Below are 17,886 nucleotides of genomic sequence, written 5' to 3' on the forward strand. Positions count from 1 at the left end.
AAGTTAAACACTTGCAATTAACTTTTGTATTACATATGGTTAACAAGCTGATAAAAGTTTCACTTATCAAACAGTTAATAGTTAATTTGTCCAGACTGATCTGTGCACCTGTAGCTGATATCTCAGTGTGCACCTGCCCTGACTCCCAAAGTGACAAACAGTGGTCTGGCATCATCCACTATCAACTGCTCCACACAGGATCCCATGTGGGGCAAAAGTCCAAACAGTCTCTCACACACACACTCACACACAGGTCAACTGGGCGATGGAACATTGGCTTTGACGCAAAGCTGTATAGCATGGTTGTTAGTATTAAGTATGCTATAGTTCCATTGATGAAAGCCAGAACACAATCTATTGATTGATCATAAAAAACATGCTCTGAAAAACACACGCAGCCCACCCATCTGACCGGTTAGGTCAGGGGTGGGCAGCATTTATTTCCAGAGGGCCACACTGACTTTGATAAAATGAGTGAAGGGCCACACATTCATTGTACAATTGAATTGAAACTTTAAACACATAGTGCTGAATGATGTTAAAACTGTGTGAATTTGGTAGGCATGCCAGACTACATTAGAATAAGGTCCTTGCTTTCTCAACAACAATGTTCATCAACAAAATGTTGATCTTTCTTTTTCTTTTTGTATCACTCTGGTGTACTCTGTACGAGATTACAATGAATAGATCACATGAAACAATCCACGTCAATGCCGTATCTCATCTTATCTGATATGCACCTCTCCATAGGTCACTGATAAAACACATTGTATTCACATCGCATTCATTATATGATGAACTCACGGCAGACTGTTTCACTGTTACATTATAAACATAAAACATTTGAGTACATACGGATGGAGGAATGCAGGTATGTACTCAAATGGCAAATATGAATTAATATTAATTGGAGTTAAATTAATTTGTCTCAAAACCCATAACATATGGCAGCCTTTTAAAATGTGGATTTAAAAAAAAAAAATGATGACTTGGCGGGCCGGATTGAGATGGTCAAAGGGCCGGGTCCGGCCCCCGGGCCGTATGTTGCCCATGTGTGGGTTAGGTGGTCAGATGGGTTGAGAATAGCTGTATGGTGTACATAATGTACCATTTACTTTCAAATAACAAATTGCATGATCATGATGTTAGTCACACATTTCCCCTGCTGGATACCTGTGTTACAGTATGCAGTAATGTATTATAATGAATTTATTCATCGATACGGTTTTACATTTGATGACTCCTCCTGTCTCAACTTCACGTCAGGCATACGTGTTCCTCAAGTTAGCCATGTACCTGACAATGAGGTTCTCAACCAGGAAGGAAATACTCTTAAAAGATCAAAGACAGTCACACATTTTTCCTTCTGTGGTTCAGCACCATCAAGAAAAAGAGAATTATGTACAGTACCTTTCAGTCGTATTATTACTGTAATAACAAATTAGTGCCAACCGCAGCTGCTGCAGCAGAAATGCGCCTATAAACTTTCATAATAGCACTATTTACAAATCTAATCAAACAGAATGTGTTGTACATAGAAGAACAAATGTGTCAGATAGAATTTATGGGACATTTCTGGGAGATTATTCTTGCATGCTTGAAAGTATGTCCAAGACACCACAAATGATTCATTAAGAACAGGGGACCAACTGAGATTTATTTGTGTGTAGAACGGCTTTTACAACATTAAAAAGAGGACTAACAGTAAGTGCACTGGTGGTTCAGTAGCTCACACACAGTGTTGTCACATTTCACTCACTACTAGGGCTGCTGGGTTGGGATGATGACAAATTGTTCCTCTACTCCTTACATGAATTACTTGAACAAGCCGTTTTGGCATGAGGTCCAACTCCCTCCGTAAACTGCAGAGCTTTACGTTTTATACCTTTACATTGACAGAAAGTGCTGGTTTCCTTCACAGCTCAATAGACATCGGTCATCAGGACACAACAGTGCTTAGAGTGTAGGATTAAATCTCGAAAACAAATGAAACAACAGGCCACGCCTCTAGAAAGGCTGCAATCCCGCAGAAGGCAAAGGGAGATACGGCCCAAATCTCTTTCACAGGCCAGAAATGGAACTAATAGTGGTGCCACAGCAAACAGGAGTGTTGTGATATAAATGGTAAATATCAAAAGGAGATGGGTTCAGGCGCACTCCTCGAGGACAATGCATTCTTGTAGGATCCATGCCTAGTGTTACACTCTACAACACATTACAAGTGACAATACTCTCTCCCTTTTAGCGCCACAAGTCTCTGCTGCCATAACTGAAGGCAGCAGGGTGATGACATCACAGGAAGCGAATTCCTGCTCCGAACTGGACACCGTCACATATCCTGTGCAGGGAGAGAAGACGGAAAGAGTCGAGAAAGAAAAAGTCAGTTGGGGCTAAGTGTGTGTCTTAAATAATGCAAAATAGAACGGTAGGTCTGTCAATGGCAGTCCAATTGTGTATCATCCCACCTGTCTCCACTCTGCACTCCCATGGGGACACAGTAGTTCAGCTCCAGCCTGGCAATGTTTCCGAGGCGCAGCACAATGCCTGCGCCGTATGACCAGCGAATGCACTCTGCTAGTTTCTGAAGGTGTGCCCGGGGACCGTCACCTACAGTACACACACACACACACACACACACACACACACACACACACACACACACACACACACACACACACACACACACACACACACACACACACACACACACACACACACACACACACACACACACACACAGATGTAATTCCAACAGCGATTTTTTGGGAAAGTTGAAAAGGTTGGGAAATTGTTAAGTGCATTCCATCAGAGAAGTCAGAATTGGCAGATATATCAATGTGTGAATTTAACTATAAATGTTCATGTAAAATGCTTGCACATTCCTGTGTGACAGGTGATTGTGGCAGTGAGGTGTGGTTGAGGTAGAGAGGAGCAGTGCAGAATGACAATGAGAACATTAGTCCTGTCCATCCTGTGTGTCATGCTTATGCATAATGATCTGCTTGACTGCTGCGAGGACCTGTTTACACTGTGGGCCAAGTCAAATACCTAGTAGTACATGTATTATATCTGGCAATAAAGGTACTTCCAATTCTGATTCTGCTAAGTTGAAACGACAGACAATCAGCTAGAGGCCGGCATTTATTTCTGTGAGTGTATGATAAATGCATCGTGCTTGTGGCAAATGCCGACCAATGGCGTATCGTCATAGAGGCCAGTGGGGCCATGGCCCGGTCTGGAAAACTCTGCTCCCCCACTGCCCCCAGGGGGAAAAAAACAAAAAATCTACATAACAACATTAGCACCCATTCTGTTGTAGCCGAACCACCGGAATTCGCCTTTGTTTTCAAATCGGGCTTATTTGCATTCGGCCGGATAGTTAATGGGTGGCCATTAAAAACCGGTTTCCCCGTCAAACCGGTTCTCTTGCCAGGTAAGACTGTCACTTATCAGCCATCGTTGCGCGAGCCCCCCCCCCCCCCCCCCCCCGCGGGGGGCGGGGGGTTTAAGAATCTGGCCCGGTCCACGTTAGGACCCACCATACGCTAGTGATGCCGACTGTGGTCTCGGAGTTACTCATTCAAGTATAATAGACCCGTGCCCCTATTTCGGATGCAAATTTCAATTGCCACCTTCGACCACAACGCAAAAGTTACAGTACGTTGCCAGATCAGCCTAGATACTGCATTTTTGGGGTAATACTACAAAACACAATGCCTCATTCTTCCATACCATCAAGCATTCGTGGTAGCACGAACATTCAGAAGGTGTGTGTACTACCCACTCTTGAGGATGTAATGTTGAAGTGGTCTATTAGTTACAAGTTTGCATGTCTGTGTTAATCGATTTGTTAATGTATGAAAACCGTAAACAATATTTAAAAAACACGCTAATCGAAAAAGTATTCGATAGAATAATCGATAGTTGCAGCCCTGCTCGCGACAGTGAAGGTTGTGTCTTCAGTACACCTACCGTAGTTTAGGTTGCAGAGGTTGCCGGCATTCAGGAAGAAATGTGTTCTGAAGAGGTCTCCAAAGCCTCCCTTGCCTGGTCGGAAGGGCAGAGGGGTGTATAAATGGAGTCCACCTGCCCAATACGCCTCCCCACCAAGGTAGTCACCTAGAACACATCCAAGGTCATTGTAAATATGTGAATATTTCACTTATTATGTAAAAATAAAGGGAAAAAAACACCTGTGGTAGTACACATTTTAGATTAAAATAAAAATGATATTTCCATGTTATACATTTCCAGAAATTCTTTCTAATGGTCAGTTTTCCTCAAGGTCAGACTGACAAAGTGAGAAAATGAACTCACCTTCACTTTGTGGGCCAATGCTGTACATCCCAAAGCCTCGGACACTGGTGGGACCCCCAAGGTAGAACCTGGATAGAAATATATTTTAACATCACCAACAAATATGAATATGATCAAAACTAAAGCTTCCACATAATCTACATCTTCACATTAAGAATTCTGTAACCACTTTTCTTTAACCACTTAAACCACTATATACACTTTGTTGACCTGTGTTCCCCAGGGGTCTATACTTTCTTTATTTGCTTTTTTACCCCCCTTTACAACAAATCTCTTTACCGAAAATTGCAGATCTACAAGCCAACAACGCATCATAACACACTGCATCGTGAGCTTGTAGATCTGCTTTGTTAAATTATGTAACCATAATTTTGTGTCAGAAGAACAGACATAAGTCTACCACTAGAGCCAGGAATATTTAGGGCTGTCTCTATCATGAAATGTTACTTACTTAATTGTCATATAAATAATTGATTTAATTGTGTTTTTGGCACACAGGCACATACACTGTAAATAAATAATACATTTCTGTTTGGATATTAGGCTGGCTTAGTAAACAAAGATTCACAGGGCAGATATAAAAAATAACTTAAATATACAAAGAAATTACACATTTAATCACTTTATAATAAAAGAATAAATGAAAATAAAATCGCGGAAATAGCTAAACTACATGCTTACAACACGTTTAATTGGTTTTCTAGCATGGAAACGATTCTGACGATTTCAATTATCTTGCGATTATGTGACAGGCCCAGGGATGTGTCAAAAGACTCTGAGATGATTCAGACGGCATACCTGTCAGCGATGCAAGAGGGCTGTTCTCCAATGGGGTAGAGCATTCCACCCCAGAGAGAGGCAGATAAGACCTGGGAAAAAACAATAAAACATTCCTCTTACAAATCAACATTAGATTACACAAACGTTTAAATGAAACAAATGTAAAATGTAAAAGGAAACAACAAAACACAATAAATAATGGCTGTGATTCTTTCCTAAAAAGAAACATATTAAAGGCTCAATTTTGTTGCATGATTGGCTGCCACCCTGTGGTTACTCAGTGCAACTACAGTTATGTGTGCTTGCATTTGTTTTTTACAGTCCAGGCATACTATTATTTAAAAGGATACCGCTGGTGTATTTTAACATGTATTACCATCTGCATAATCCATCAGTCAAGACATGGACAAGTAAAAAAAGGTAAAAGAGCAATTATTTATAATGGCTACAAAGACAAAATACTGCACCCCTGTAACATAACACTATGGCATGTTCAAATTAAATTATGATATATTTAAGATCAACAAATATTAAAGTATTAGGAAATATAAAAAAATAAACTGCAGGATCACTCATGAATCCATGTAAAATATTTACATTTAAATCAAATGTTTGACTGCTCTTAGACAACCACTAAGATCCTCCTGAGAATGGATGGTGATGAAGTAAGAAATTCAATAAAACTAAATCTAAACGAAATGTAACAAGATGAAACTAAATCGAATGAAGCTATGGTGTGCTTCTCTAATATGTTTAAGTTTAGAGATAATGGTTACATTCATACCGAGTCCCAGAACAGCCGTTTGTTGAGCTGTAGCTCAAAGTCCTCCTTCAGAAAACTAGCGTCTCCACCAGTGTATCCAGCCAGCTCCTACAGGGCAAACACACACATCAGTTGGCGAGGACAGTAACTTGATGTCTCGTAAAACATTTTTTTTACAGCAGCTATAGGGCATAGCAGTGGCAGCCATTTTGTGGTGCCACGGATCGAAAGCCCATTCATTTTCCCCATAAGAGATTTCCAAAAACATTTAAAATCATTATTTTAAGCCTGGACCCAAGCCATCAAGGCCCCTGGTGAATCATGCCGCCACTGCTATGCCCTATTTTTTACAGCCATTACCTGCAAACGATAGACATGGTTATAATACTAGACAGGCACTAAGCGGTCACTTTACATTACCTCTGCCCAGAACCAATGCACTTAAGAAAACAGAACTGTACAGAGCCATTGCATACTGGGATGTGCTCACCCCACATTTGACTAGAAATACATTTGGTTTAAAAAAAATAAACTTAAGGAAGCAATAATCAGAAAGGAAATTAGAGTAGGTTTTTATCATTATTGGTATTTTCGGACAGGCAAACCTGTTGTTTTTTTATTCGTATTTCACTTTTAATGTAAATTCTGTTCTCCAAGTTTGTGTGTTTGTTCACTAACATTGATCATGATGTACCGCATTTTACATTTTTTGCCTGGAGCCCAGGAAGAATAGTCTCCACTACGGTGTAGACTAATGGGGATCCTTAATAAACAAAGCCGCAAGACTACTGCATGCAGGCACTACTACAGACTTACCTGATTGATTCTAAGTAAGGCACCTTTCTTGGGGAAGATTGCAGAATTCCTTGTGTCGATCGACATGGTGTGCTGGAAAATTTAAGAGCCATCGATTACGACAATGTTTCACTTGTGATGTATCAGACATACACAGAGAAATATAGCTGAACTGTCTACAGTAAATGATGCCCTGGAATCGGGAGCTTAGAAGAGGGTTTTAAGACATGTATATACCGAGAGTGCCGACTTCAGCGAGTGTCCACTCTCCTCTCGCACTGCGAAGGAGGCACTGCGTGCTAGACAGCCCAGTTCCCTCCAGACCCCCTCCCACTTTAACATATGATTGGTCATCCCTAGAGGAAACTGCAGGAGGGAAGGTGAAGGGTATCAGTTGAAATAAAACCATGAACTGCCTTTAGTCATAGCTGGTGAAAGGTGACATCCATTCAAAAAGAAACAGAAAGGAAAAAAATGTAATCTGTACACAACTACGGAATACATGGGGAAAAAACTGCACTTGCGCACAAATCATCTTACGTTTAGCTCTGCTGACATTCCTCTGTCAGTCTCTTTCAGGGAGCTCCATGGAAACTGGCCGGTGACTTTGTACGTGTTGAGTGTGAGGCTGAAACAGAGGACACCACCATCAACCGTGAACAAATAATATTGACCCAGCAAACCAAGAACCACTTGAATTTACACACGCATCTTTCACTTTTGCTAGAACCGATTTAAATCACACAGGAGAGGTTAAAGGACGACTTCACCCATTTTCAACCCATCTTCATATAATTGGTCCTCACTAATAGTCATGATAAAATTGTACCATTTTTTTCTACTTGGTCGATGTCTCATAGGAGGGCTGTGGACACTTCAGAAACCCGCCTACCAGTGACATTATAGTTAGGCAGATGAGTTTTTTCAAACAAGATTTTATTTATTTGTATTGACGCGAGAACTATGGCTTCCGTTATAGCATGCTAACTTTCCAGGAAAAGAAAGCCTGCAGTTTCTATTAGCTTGGATTCCCCATCGATGATGTCACTGGTAGGCGGGGTTTCTGAAATGTCCACAGCCCAGAGTGAGTAGACAGAAATGGTACCATATCATAATGAGCATTAGTGAGGACCAATAATATGAAGATAGGGTTGAAAATGGGTGAAGTCGTCCTTTAAGTGCTCGTTATACTAAACGGTTACGCTAAGAAGGGGGACAAAGTGATGTTTGCTTCTTCACACGGCAAAGTGATAATGAGGAGAGCAGCATTAGTGGCCATACTTGCGTTCAAAGTGTCCAGGCTGAGGCTTGAAGAAGGACAGGCCATAGGACGTCTCCTTGGTCCCATAAGAGAATTGGAAGGTGAGCTTCTCAGCACGACCCAACATGTTAGGTAGCTTCACGCCCAGTACCTGGGAGAAAGAAACTGTGTCACACACACACACCTGTTCTATCGGGTTGGGAAACCTCCCTACTGTATAGCAGTCTGGAATACAAAACCACCAGTCTACAAAAATAAATAACAGAAGTCAAGTTCTAACAGGGAAAATAGATAGGTAGAAAACGTTATGATCCCTCATGGGGAAATTGGATTTGCATTGCACCCAATTTTAGAAGAGCATGGATTAAAGCCAGTTTAAATCTCACGACTGAAAATGTCCTAATGTGCGATTTGTGAAACCGTGTGAAAGGACACACACTAGCGCCAATTCCTAAACAAAGAATACAATATGTACAATTAGGATGCTTTAGTAATATTGTTCCTGCTGTTCTACATACTGCCAACCATGTGAAGAAATCACAGATTGAGGCTTTAACCTTTGCTTTTATATGAAATATCCGAGACGATTAAGATATGATGGAAGATGCTTCTGAACATATTGCTAGCTTGACCACTTCAAATGCTCTAATCTGAAAATAACCAAAAATAGCCTTTCTACAAGCTCTCAATGCGTCGCAGACGCATTGAGAGCTTGTAGATCGGCTATTTTTGCTGCGCAACATGCTTCCATAGAAGACGTGCTGGCTTCCATGGAATCCAAATGACTGAAATCAGTCTTGGCGACTGAGAACTTTAATCCATGGAAGAGGCATGTTGTGTTATTTTATGTATGAGTCCCGAATTCAAGGTCAACTGAAACTCTTGGTTGCGGTGTGAATCTAGTTGAGAACCACTGGTTTTCAATGGGAAAGATGACCTAGCGAGAACTAGCCAATCTGGCAAGCTCATTTCGATTAGAGCGAGGTCTTGGCAAGGACATTGGTGATAAATACAGGGTCCCCACACATTTTTAGCAATGAAATTCCAAAACTTTTCCAAAACTTTTCCAGAATATTTAGCCCAATTTCCAGGCCTATATAACAATCATTCGGCGCAATAATGTGTCTCTTACTCCTATGTAGAATGCCCAAAGATAGGCAGTGTAGCAAAAATAAAGTTTGAGACATACATTAGGCTGCCGTCACACAGCCCGTTCGGCGAAAAACTACTTATGTTACATATTTCGTGTAATATTATTCATGTTTATGAAAATGTTTTGTTTTAACAAAATCAATAGCCAAAAACAATGCATAGCCAAACATTTTTCCAGGACCCTTGATAAATTCCAGGACCTTTGATGATGTTTGATCAATTTCAAACCTTTTCCAGTACTGGATTTTTCTTTTTTTAATTTCAAAATATTTCCAGGAATTTCATGACCGTGGGGACCCTGTAAATAACATGACATCAAATCGTCACGCTAAAGTACTATTCATTTCTCATGTTTTGTTTCTTACCATACTCCCTTCGTTGTTGCCAACCATGGTGTTGTAGCTTCCAGTCAGCCTCTTAACCTCCGTCACCTCAAAAGTTACATCGAGACCGTTGGGCAAAGCATCTGCACCTACAGTATAGGAGATGAGATGAATGTTAGGGGGGATTACTTCGTCTCTAGACCAGTGTTTATCAACCCTGGCAAAGGGCCCAATTTTGGGCCGCGAGTACTGCTGAGGTGTGCCGCGACGTTTGAAGAAAGTGTGAACCCAGCCCCTCGAGAACAATAGCGGTGATTGTCCGTCAATCGATACGGCCATTCAGTGTAGCGACCATCACCCATAGGAATGCAAATATGTTGTCCTACCTGGTACTGTATAAAAGGGGAACAGGGTACATGCTTTGGCACTCAGTATTATTACTACAAGATGATGAGAGCTCCACCAGCAAAGAAGAGATGCACCCAGGGCCAGCCGCTAAATTCTAGGTGTGCCCTGGGATATTTTGGCTATGCCAGGTGTGCCTTGGCACCAAAAAGGTTGATAAACACTGCTCTAGACAACAGTTACACAGCCATGTGGAAGGAATCCTCCTACCTTCAGATGTATCGATGAGCACCTCCACCTCTTTGAAGATACCCATGCGGAGCAGCCTCTGCCTGGCCACGTGAGACTTCTTCATGACCTGTCATGAAGACATGGAAATGCAGCTCTCCGTTAAGTAAAGTCTCACTGCAAAAGTATCATGCAGACAGGACTGCAATAACTTTCACATTTCAAATGGATTTTCTTTTCGTTCCTTATTATTGATCCTGGTCAGTGTTCAATATTATATCAAAGGTGACTGCGGCCAAGCAGTGTCTAGTGTATTTTGTATCGTTTTATTTAAACAACAAATATCACAGTAAGTGTAATGACAGTTGGCCTACAGGAAGATGAAATGTGTAATATTACTAAAGTGCACAGGAGATGAACAAACATTTACTGCACTTTAAAACTCAATTCCAAATCTTTTCAAAACTGTGATCAACGTAATGATCAATTTCTCCACACTACAGGAGTTTTTCCAGGCTTGTGCAGGAATTATTAACAGTGTTTGTGGCTACTTGCATGTTATAATATTGTCATGCAACAGTTTACAATACATACGTCAATGAGGCTTTTGGCGTGGAAGACCTCAGAGATCTCATAGCCAAGCAGATCCTCTTTAGTTCTTCCAAGGCCCTGGATGTTGACGTGTTGGACAACAACCTGTAATGAACAGACATCTACTGTAAGTGGGTCACCTCTCACACATCCGTGCCTACCGTATATACATATGTCTTGTGATGAATGTGTAGGCTTTGAAGTGATAGTTAAAAGGGGCAGCTATCTCATCTTTACATTAACACACACACACACACACACACACACACACACACACACACACACACACACAGAGACCATGGTTAATACATGTATTCTTTGATTTTAAACGGTGGCCAATAGCCATGTTGTTGTTATATTTAGCTTTTCTGATGCTATTGGATAGTTAAATCAATTAATTTAGTTCTTGCTATTCATCCTGGTCTGCTGGGATTAAAATTCAATTTCTAACTACAGCTCTCTGCACTCCGCAGAGTGACACCTGCTAGGGGAGCGTATCTATGTTCCCCGGGTTCCATGTTCCCCTCTTACAACCCTAACCCTAGAGTAAGTGGGGAACATAGAACCCGGGGAACATAGGGAGGGATGACCCCCCTGCTATTTGTGTGTAGTCACTTCAGCCTGGCTCTAGGCGTGGGTTGGCATATTTCAGGCTATTGACACTTTGTTGTTCTAATATCGCAGGCAGTTTCAAGATGTTTTTTTGCAATCGACAATGACGTACTGTACTTTACTTGATACAATTGGTGCAAGTAGTAGGCTCCATCTCTCTCACACAAACACAGAAAGCATACCCTTTAGGCTGCTATGATTTTTAATGTCCAAGATTATTCTACAGTTCACATTCAAATTAGTTTAAGGGCTCAGACCAAACTGCCTGCAAATTACATGTAGATATAACCCTTCCTTTACCCTAACCCTTCCTTTCTTCCTCTCCCATGGATGGTAGAAGTGGTAGAGAACAAGAGGACGAGTGCAAGAGACCAAGAGAGAACAAGCAAGAGATGAAAGACAGAAGAGGGGAGGCTGTGAAGGGTTAACGGCTACAAGAAGTAGTTTCTCAGTGACGCAAATCTAAAGTGAAACTCAAACTGTGAAATGATGATCACTCTCACTCATTCAACAGGACTCTTGCAGAAATACTGAGAACTTAAAAAACAGGTGAGTACAGCAGATATGGATTTATCATGAATTATTACACAAATTGGTTGAATGCTCCTGAATGGTTAATCAAAACATTCTGTGATCTGTTATTTATCGATAGCAGAGCGCTGCTATAAATAACAGAACGTGGCAATTAGGGCTGCAACTAACGATTATCTTCTTAGCGATTATTCTATCTATGACCTTTTTGTATTAATCGAATAATCGAGAAGCGTGTTTTTGCCAGGTTTCCATCAAGTATCTATCAGAAATGATTGTCCACTATTCCAGTAAAATCCATATCAGATTCATAACCATTAATCTGTGTGATGGATCATTCAAGCACGACATTTCTTTCTCTTTTATTCTCAGAGTGTAGAAATGGCGTCTGCTAGCATTCTCCTGTCTGAAGAGCAGATCCTGTGTTCCATCTGCCTGGATGTGTTCACTGATCAAATCACCACTCCATGTGGACACAACCATTGCCAGACCTGTATCAAACATTACTGGGATGGTAATCATGAGCGTCAGTGTCCACTATGTAAAAGGATATTCGATCAGATACAAGAATTTTCTGTTAATACAGTTCTCTCTGAGATGGTTGATCACTTCAGGAGTCGCAAGATTGATGCCGAGCTGAGGAGGATCCAGCAGCATGCGGTGGATGTAACTCTGGACCCTGATACAGCACACTGTGAACTCATCCTCTCTGATGATGGAAAACGAGTGAATCACGGAGACATACAGAAGAATCTCCAAGACAACGCAGAGAGATTCTCTGAATGTGTCTGTGTCTTAGGAAAACAAAGCGTCTCCTCAGGAAGATTTTACTATGAGGTTCAGGTTAAAGGGAAGACAGGCTGGGATTTAGGAGTGGTCAGAGAGTCCATCAACAGGAACGGATCGATCACACTGAGCCCCAACAACGGGTACTGGTCTATAGTGTTGATGAATGGACATTTGTACAAGGCTGCTGCTGACCCTTCTGTCCTCCTCCCTATAAGAGAGAAGGTCCAGAAAGTGGGGGTGTTTGTGGATTATGAGGAGGGTCTGGTCTCCTTTTATGATGTGGAGGCCAGAGCTCATCTCTACTCTTTCACAGGCTGCACCTTCGCTGAGAAACTCTATCCATTCTTCTGTCCCAGTCTCAACGATAGTGGTATAAACTCTGCACCTTTGATCATCTCTCCTGTCAATCGCATAGATTAGATTCATCATCAGCATTACATGAAATTGAAAAGGTTTGTTTTAGACGTGTTACACCTATACGTTGTTATACCTTTCAAGCCGGGAACGCCTCTGTGTCATTTTTCAGCTGTTGCTATATATACAATATATATAGCGTTTTTAGAATCTAAATGGGTTAAGACACCAATTGTGTATATTATGGATTATGTATATTATGGAAGATTCATTTTCAGTCACCTTATGTTCTCCATTGACGCAAGTATTTAGATAAAAAATGAATTCCATCAAGACTGTACATTTTATGTACATTTTATTTTAATTCATTCAAATATAAGTTACAAATGAATTAATGAATATGCATGAATAATGGGATTATGACAATATATTACTTACATTGAATTACTATAAAAAATATGCAATGATATGTGACTGGTTATTTTATATAGCTGCATCTTCTATTTATAAATTCCAGTGATCTGGAGACCCATACTGGACACCATTAGTACTGATGATGTCCTACAGTGGTAGTCCAGTCCACCATTGCATTTTTCTAATCTTCGCAGTCTTCACAGTCACCCATTCACGCTCACCGCAACGGTGGAACACTGTTACACATTACACGTTATGTGGTACCAACCATGAATATGGTACCAACCGGCTCATCGGGAGCAGTCGGGGGTTCAGTGTCTTGCTCAAGGACAATTTAGACCAGAGGTCGGCAACCATTTTGCCATGAAGTGCCGTGTTTTCATTTTCTGGAGAGTCAGTGTGCCAAATCAACATTAAGTTAAATTATGAAACCTATCAAAATAAAATATTTCCAACAGATAATATATAACAACATTTTTTTCTTCTTCTTCTTTTTCTTTCACATCAGGACATTGTAATGATCATTAGACTCAATAACCCACCTATCTCCAAGACTCCCTCCACCAGTCAGAGTTCAGAGTTTGAATGAATGTAGAATAATGTGCAGGATGTAATTTGCAAACAGATGTAAGGGGACTTAATTTAATTGACAACATATTTTAAAACATCTTACTTAAAACAAAAACTCCTCTCTCTCACATGTATGCCAGTCAGTGCCCTCCTCTGTGCCAGACACTTTAGTTTAGAGTCAGGGAGTCAGGGATCGAACCTGGCGGCCCACTCTACCTCCTGAGCCACTGCAGCCCCAACCATATTCTTTGAGACACACATACAGGTATTTCGGGGTGTGGCCAAATCCGCTTTTCTTTTCGCCGGATGAAAAAACACAGCTTTCACCATTGGAATTGCATTACGGAACGTATACATTACTACATTTAATGGGTTTATTTTGTCATAGCGCAACATATGGTGAAGTATTGTAGTGCAGGTAATTGCAAAAACCACCGATCTTGTGAAAAATGAAAACGGGACCGCAAAATATTCAAAACGTTCCGTGATTCTGTCAATAATCATATTCTTTGAGACACATACAAGTTTTTGCCGGGTCAAACAAGGGAATCACCTGATGCTGATCCCCTTCCCCTATTCGCTCATACTAGGACATGACGCATGTGTAGGCAGAAGAACACTGTGAATGCTCAGAAAGAGAAGCATATATTCTGTTGTTTAACATACATTGTATTAGTAGTGTTCAACCTGAGAGTGAATCAACTCACATCTTTGTTTTCCAGTATCTCCTGTTTAGTCTGTTGCTCTGTTTCCGGAACCATGTCAACCATGTCATCTGGGTTGACTCCCAAGTTGCGGCCATGCATCGGGAGAGGATCCAAACTCTGCAGGTACCATGGGATGGGTAGTACAAAGTTAACAGAATTGTAAAACAATCAAATTTATCTGAGGATTTATGGATGATGGGTGAATGTAGAGACAGGCTAGGAACCAGAGTGATGGGTGGAGACCATGATATCAGTTGTTAAAAACGGGAATGCATCTGTGTAACCACTTTTATTTTATACTTTGGCTATTAAACAATGTGTGCAAATCTTTGAATATATATATTTTTAAAGCAAACATTTTTAACTCAAACCCTGGGGGTCAGCGGCAAAATGCGTATAATTTTGGGTGGTCCTTGGCAAGTTTGAGCACCACTGATATAGCAACAATAGTTTTTCAGAAAAATGAAGACATTTTTGAGACATTTGACAGTTACAAATATTCGCTTTAAAATAATATATATTCAAAGATTTGCACAAAGATTTTTAGAAAATGTAGATCTACAAGCTCATAGCGCAGCACTTGGTGCCGCACTATGAGCTTGTATATCTGCCATTTTTGAATAGCCAAAGAAATCTAAAATGACAGAGATGCGTTCCCGGATTGGGTTAAGTGGGTGCTGCACCCCAAAACCAGGTGGCTTATTCCAGAAAATTACAATATTAGTAAATTGGCAATCAAGAGTGTTCTCTGTATTTAGCATGCCTGATGTTACAGTCCTCTAGAGTCTAGATCAGTGCGTGGTTCTCAAAGTGGGGTCCAGGGAGTCACCCTCAGGGTTCTTTGGGGGGGTTCTAAATTGACCTTTACAAGTATGTAACTCTGACAGTACACAAATGGAACCAAATGGACCAAACGGGGGAACTTGAAATGTAGAAGTTTGAGAACCACTGCTCTAGAAAACCAGCACATTTTGGAAACCCAACTTGAATTGTTTGTCATTCCTCCATTGATTCTTTGTGTCCAGGACGGTATAGCTGCTGGGTCATTTAGTACTGTGGTTCTCAACCTGTGGGTCGGGACCCCCAGGGGGGTACCACATGATGGATTCTTTTTTTGGGGGGGCGGTTCCCCAGATGACAGTGAAGTGACAATTTGAGGACTTTTAAGACCTTTTTAATAACAAAAAAAAGAATAGAAAAAGACCATTACTGCATCAAACGTAATCAACAAACTATACAATAAATACTGGTCAAACATTGGCCAAATTGTCAAATAATCTAAGAAAGAGGCAAACATTTTGGAAATGTCCCATCTACAAGCTTACAACGCCGAGGCGCTGTGAGCTTATAGATCGGCTATTTTCACAATATAATACACAGAGCTCAACTCCTACATTCCAAGTTCTTATCAGGGTCGGGGGGGTCCCCGGTTCAAATATGATTATTTTGGGGTTTCGCGGCCTGAAAAGGTTGAGAACCACTGAGATAGTACATCGAGTACAGCATGCTACTGGTCATCCTACAATGCATTACATAGCCGAGGAGGTCACAGAGAATTCCACGAATCGCTGTTTAACAAGAATGTGCTTTACCTTGGCATGGACGGCACCCATGGTAACGTCTTGCTGTTAGAAGGTTTGTTTTGTTGCAATTAGGGTTTACTTTTTTTATTCACTGGTCCTGTTACAACGAATATATAAATAAATGGCAATGACTAATTTTCACAGACAGAACCAAGCCCCCTTCAAGGGAGACGCCATGACACTTGTGACGTCACATGCGTCCTTCTTGTGTGATTGGCCACCAAGGAGCCACGCGTAGCTAAAGTGGGCGGAGACCAAAGGGTAAGATCACGCTCAGCGTTGCCATGTCTGCTTATTATAAGCGACTTTGGGCTTATTTTTTCTGTGAAGTTGCTTATAAATATTGGTGGTCGAGTTTTTTTGGGGCTTGTTGCTGAAGTGTAGTTGCTTATTTAGGCTTGCTAATGCTAACTAAATGTTATTTAACGCTATATTGGATCACTCCGATATGATATATTCCAGTTTATCCCCCGTTTTCTCCAAGACCCTAAGGGAAGACTGGGAGGGACGAGTGGAGTTCCCTTGGAGCTGTGTTCCGTGAGCAGAAATAACGGAGCAGAAATAAGACTTCCGGTTGACGATCTCTTCAGAATAAGAGTATCCTCTAGAGTAAAAAGAAACCATTGAAAATCATTTGCACATTAAAACTATAAATTAAGCATTTAAACGAAGCTATATAACACATATTATGTTTCTGTGTAACAAAAACGTTTTTTTAAAACATTAAAACATTATCTAAATGGATAAATGCTGTTCAAAGGACTGCATAGCCTATACAAATTGGACACTGGACCGGAGACGGCTGGCGATGCCAGCACTTGTGACATACACACGCGTTCAGGGAGACCCCCTCTACACTGCCACACTCTCCGCTAAGCGGGAGAGGTGTAAAAAAAAGTGTGGCGGGCCGTCCAGTGAGGTCAGAGGTCAGAAAAGTGCCCTTTTCGGACATTTTCAAACAATAGTGGACACTGGACCGGAGACGGCTGCCGATGCCAGCACTTGTGACATACACACACGTTCGGGGAGACCCCCTCTACACTGCCACAGTCTCCGCTAAGCGGGAGAGGTGTAAAAAAAAGTGTGGCGGGCCGTCCAGTGAGGTCAGAGGTCAGAAAAGTGCCCTTTTCTGCCATTTTCAGACAATACTGGACACTGGACCGGAGACGGCTGCCGATGCCAGCACTTGTGACATACACACGCGTTCGGGGAGACCCCCTCTACAACGCCACACTCTCCGCTAAGCGGGAGAGGTGTAAAAAAAAGTGTGGCGGGCCGTCCAGTGAGGTCAGAGGTCAGAAAAGTGCCCTTTTCTGCCATTTTCAGACAATAGTGGACACTGGACCGGAGACGGCTGCCGATGCCAGCACTTGTGACATACACACGCGTTCGGGGAGACCCCCTCTACAACGCCACACTCTCCGCTAAGCGGGAGAGGTGTAAAAAAAAGTGTGGCGGGCCGTCCAGTGAGGTCAGAGGTCAGAAAAGTGCCCTTTTCTGCCATTTTCAGACAATAGTGGACACTGGACCGGAGACGGCTGCCGATGCCAGCACTTGAGACATACACACGCGTTCGGGGAGACCCCCTCTACAACGCCACACTCTCCGCTAAGCGGGAGAGGTGTAAAAAAAAGTGTGGCGGGCCGTCCAGTGAGGTCAGAGGTCAGAAAAGTGCCCTTTTCTGCCATTTTCAGACAATAGTGGACACTGGACCGGAGACGGCTGCCGATGCCAGCACTTGTGACATACACACGCGTTCAGGGAGACCCCC

The 17,886-nt window shown here is 41.7% G+C and overlaps 2 protein-coding genes across 2 annotated transcripts in view; one reads left to right on the forward strand and one right to left on the reverse strand.

The window, feature by feature from the left end:
* Nucleotides 1-17,886, forward strand: part of nopchap1 (NOP protein chaperone 1) — a 64,995-nt gene that overhangs the window by 39,874 nt on the left and 7,235 nt on the right. The window lies entirely within an intron of this gene.
* On the reverse strand, nucleotides 1,637-16,287 carry samm50l (sorting and assembly machinery component 50 homolog, like). The gene is made up of 15 exons (XM_084049901.1): nucleotides 16,125-16,287; nucleotides 14,533-14,649; nucleotides 10,559-10,660; nucleotides 10,007-10,094; nucleotides 9,434-9,540; nucleotides 7,937-8,067; nucleotides 7,196-7,283; nucleotides 6,893-7,021; nucleotides 6,677-6,748; nucleotides 5,882-5,968; nucleotides 5,116-5,186; nucleotides 4,318-4,385; nucleotides 3,973-4,119; nucleotides 2,466-2,607; nucleotides 1,637-2,338 (listed from the first exon to the last, which is right to left on the reverse strand). The coding sequence occupies exons 1-15, from the start codon at nucleotides 16,143-16,145 to the stop codon at nucleotides 2,293-2,295; spliced, it is 1,416 nt and encodes a 471-aa protein (XP_083906027.1). The 5' UTR covers nucleotides 16,146-16,287; the 3' UTR covers nucleotides 1,637-2,292.

Source organism: Gymnoscopelus microlampas (genome assembly GCF_963454915.1).
Source record: "Gymnoscopelus microlampas genome assembly, chromosome: 23".
NCBI classification, from domain to species: Eukaryota; Metazoa; Chordata; class Actinopteri; order Myctophiformes; family Myctophidae; genus Gymnoscopelus; species Gymnoscopelus microlampas.

Bases quoted from the DNA above. Each gene is read 5' to 3' on its own strand.
- samm50l (XM_084049901.1), bottom strand. From the start codon at position 16,145: ATGGGTGCCGTCCATGCCAAG. The intron at 7,284-7,936 runs GTATGGCCACTA...CCTCTGTTTCAG, and splicing joins CCTGGACACTTTGAACGCAA to CCTCACACTCAACACGTACA. The intron at 4,120-4,317 runs GTGAGTTCATTT...GATGTGTTCTAG, and splicing joins CATTGGCCCACAAAGTGAAG to GTGACTACCTTGGTGGGGAG.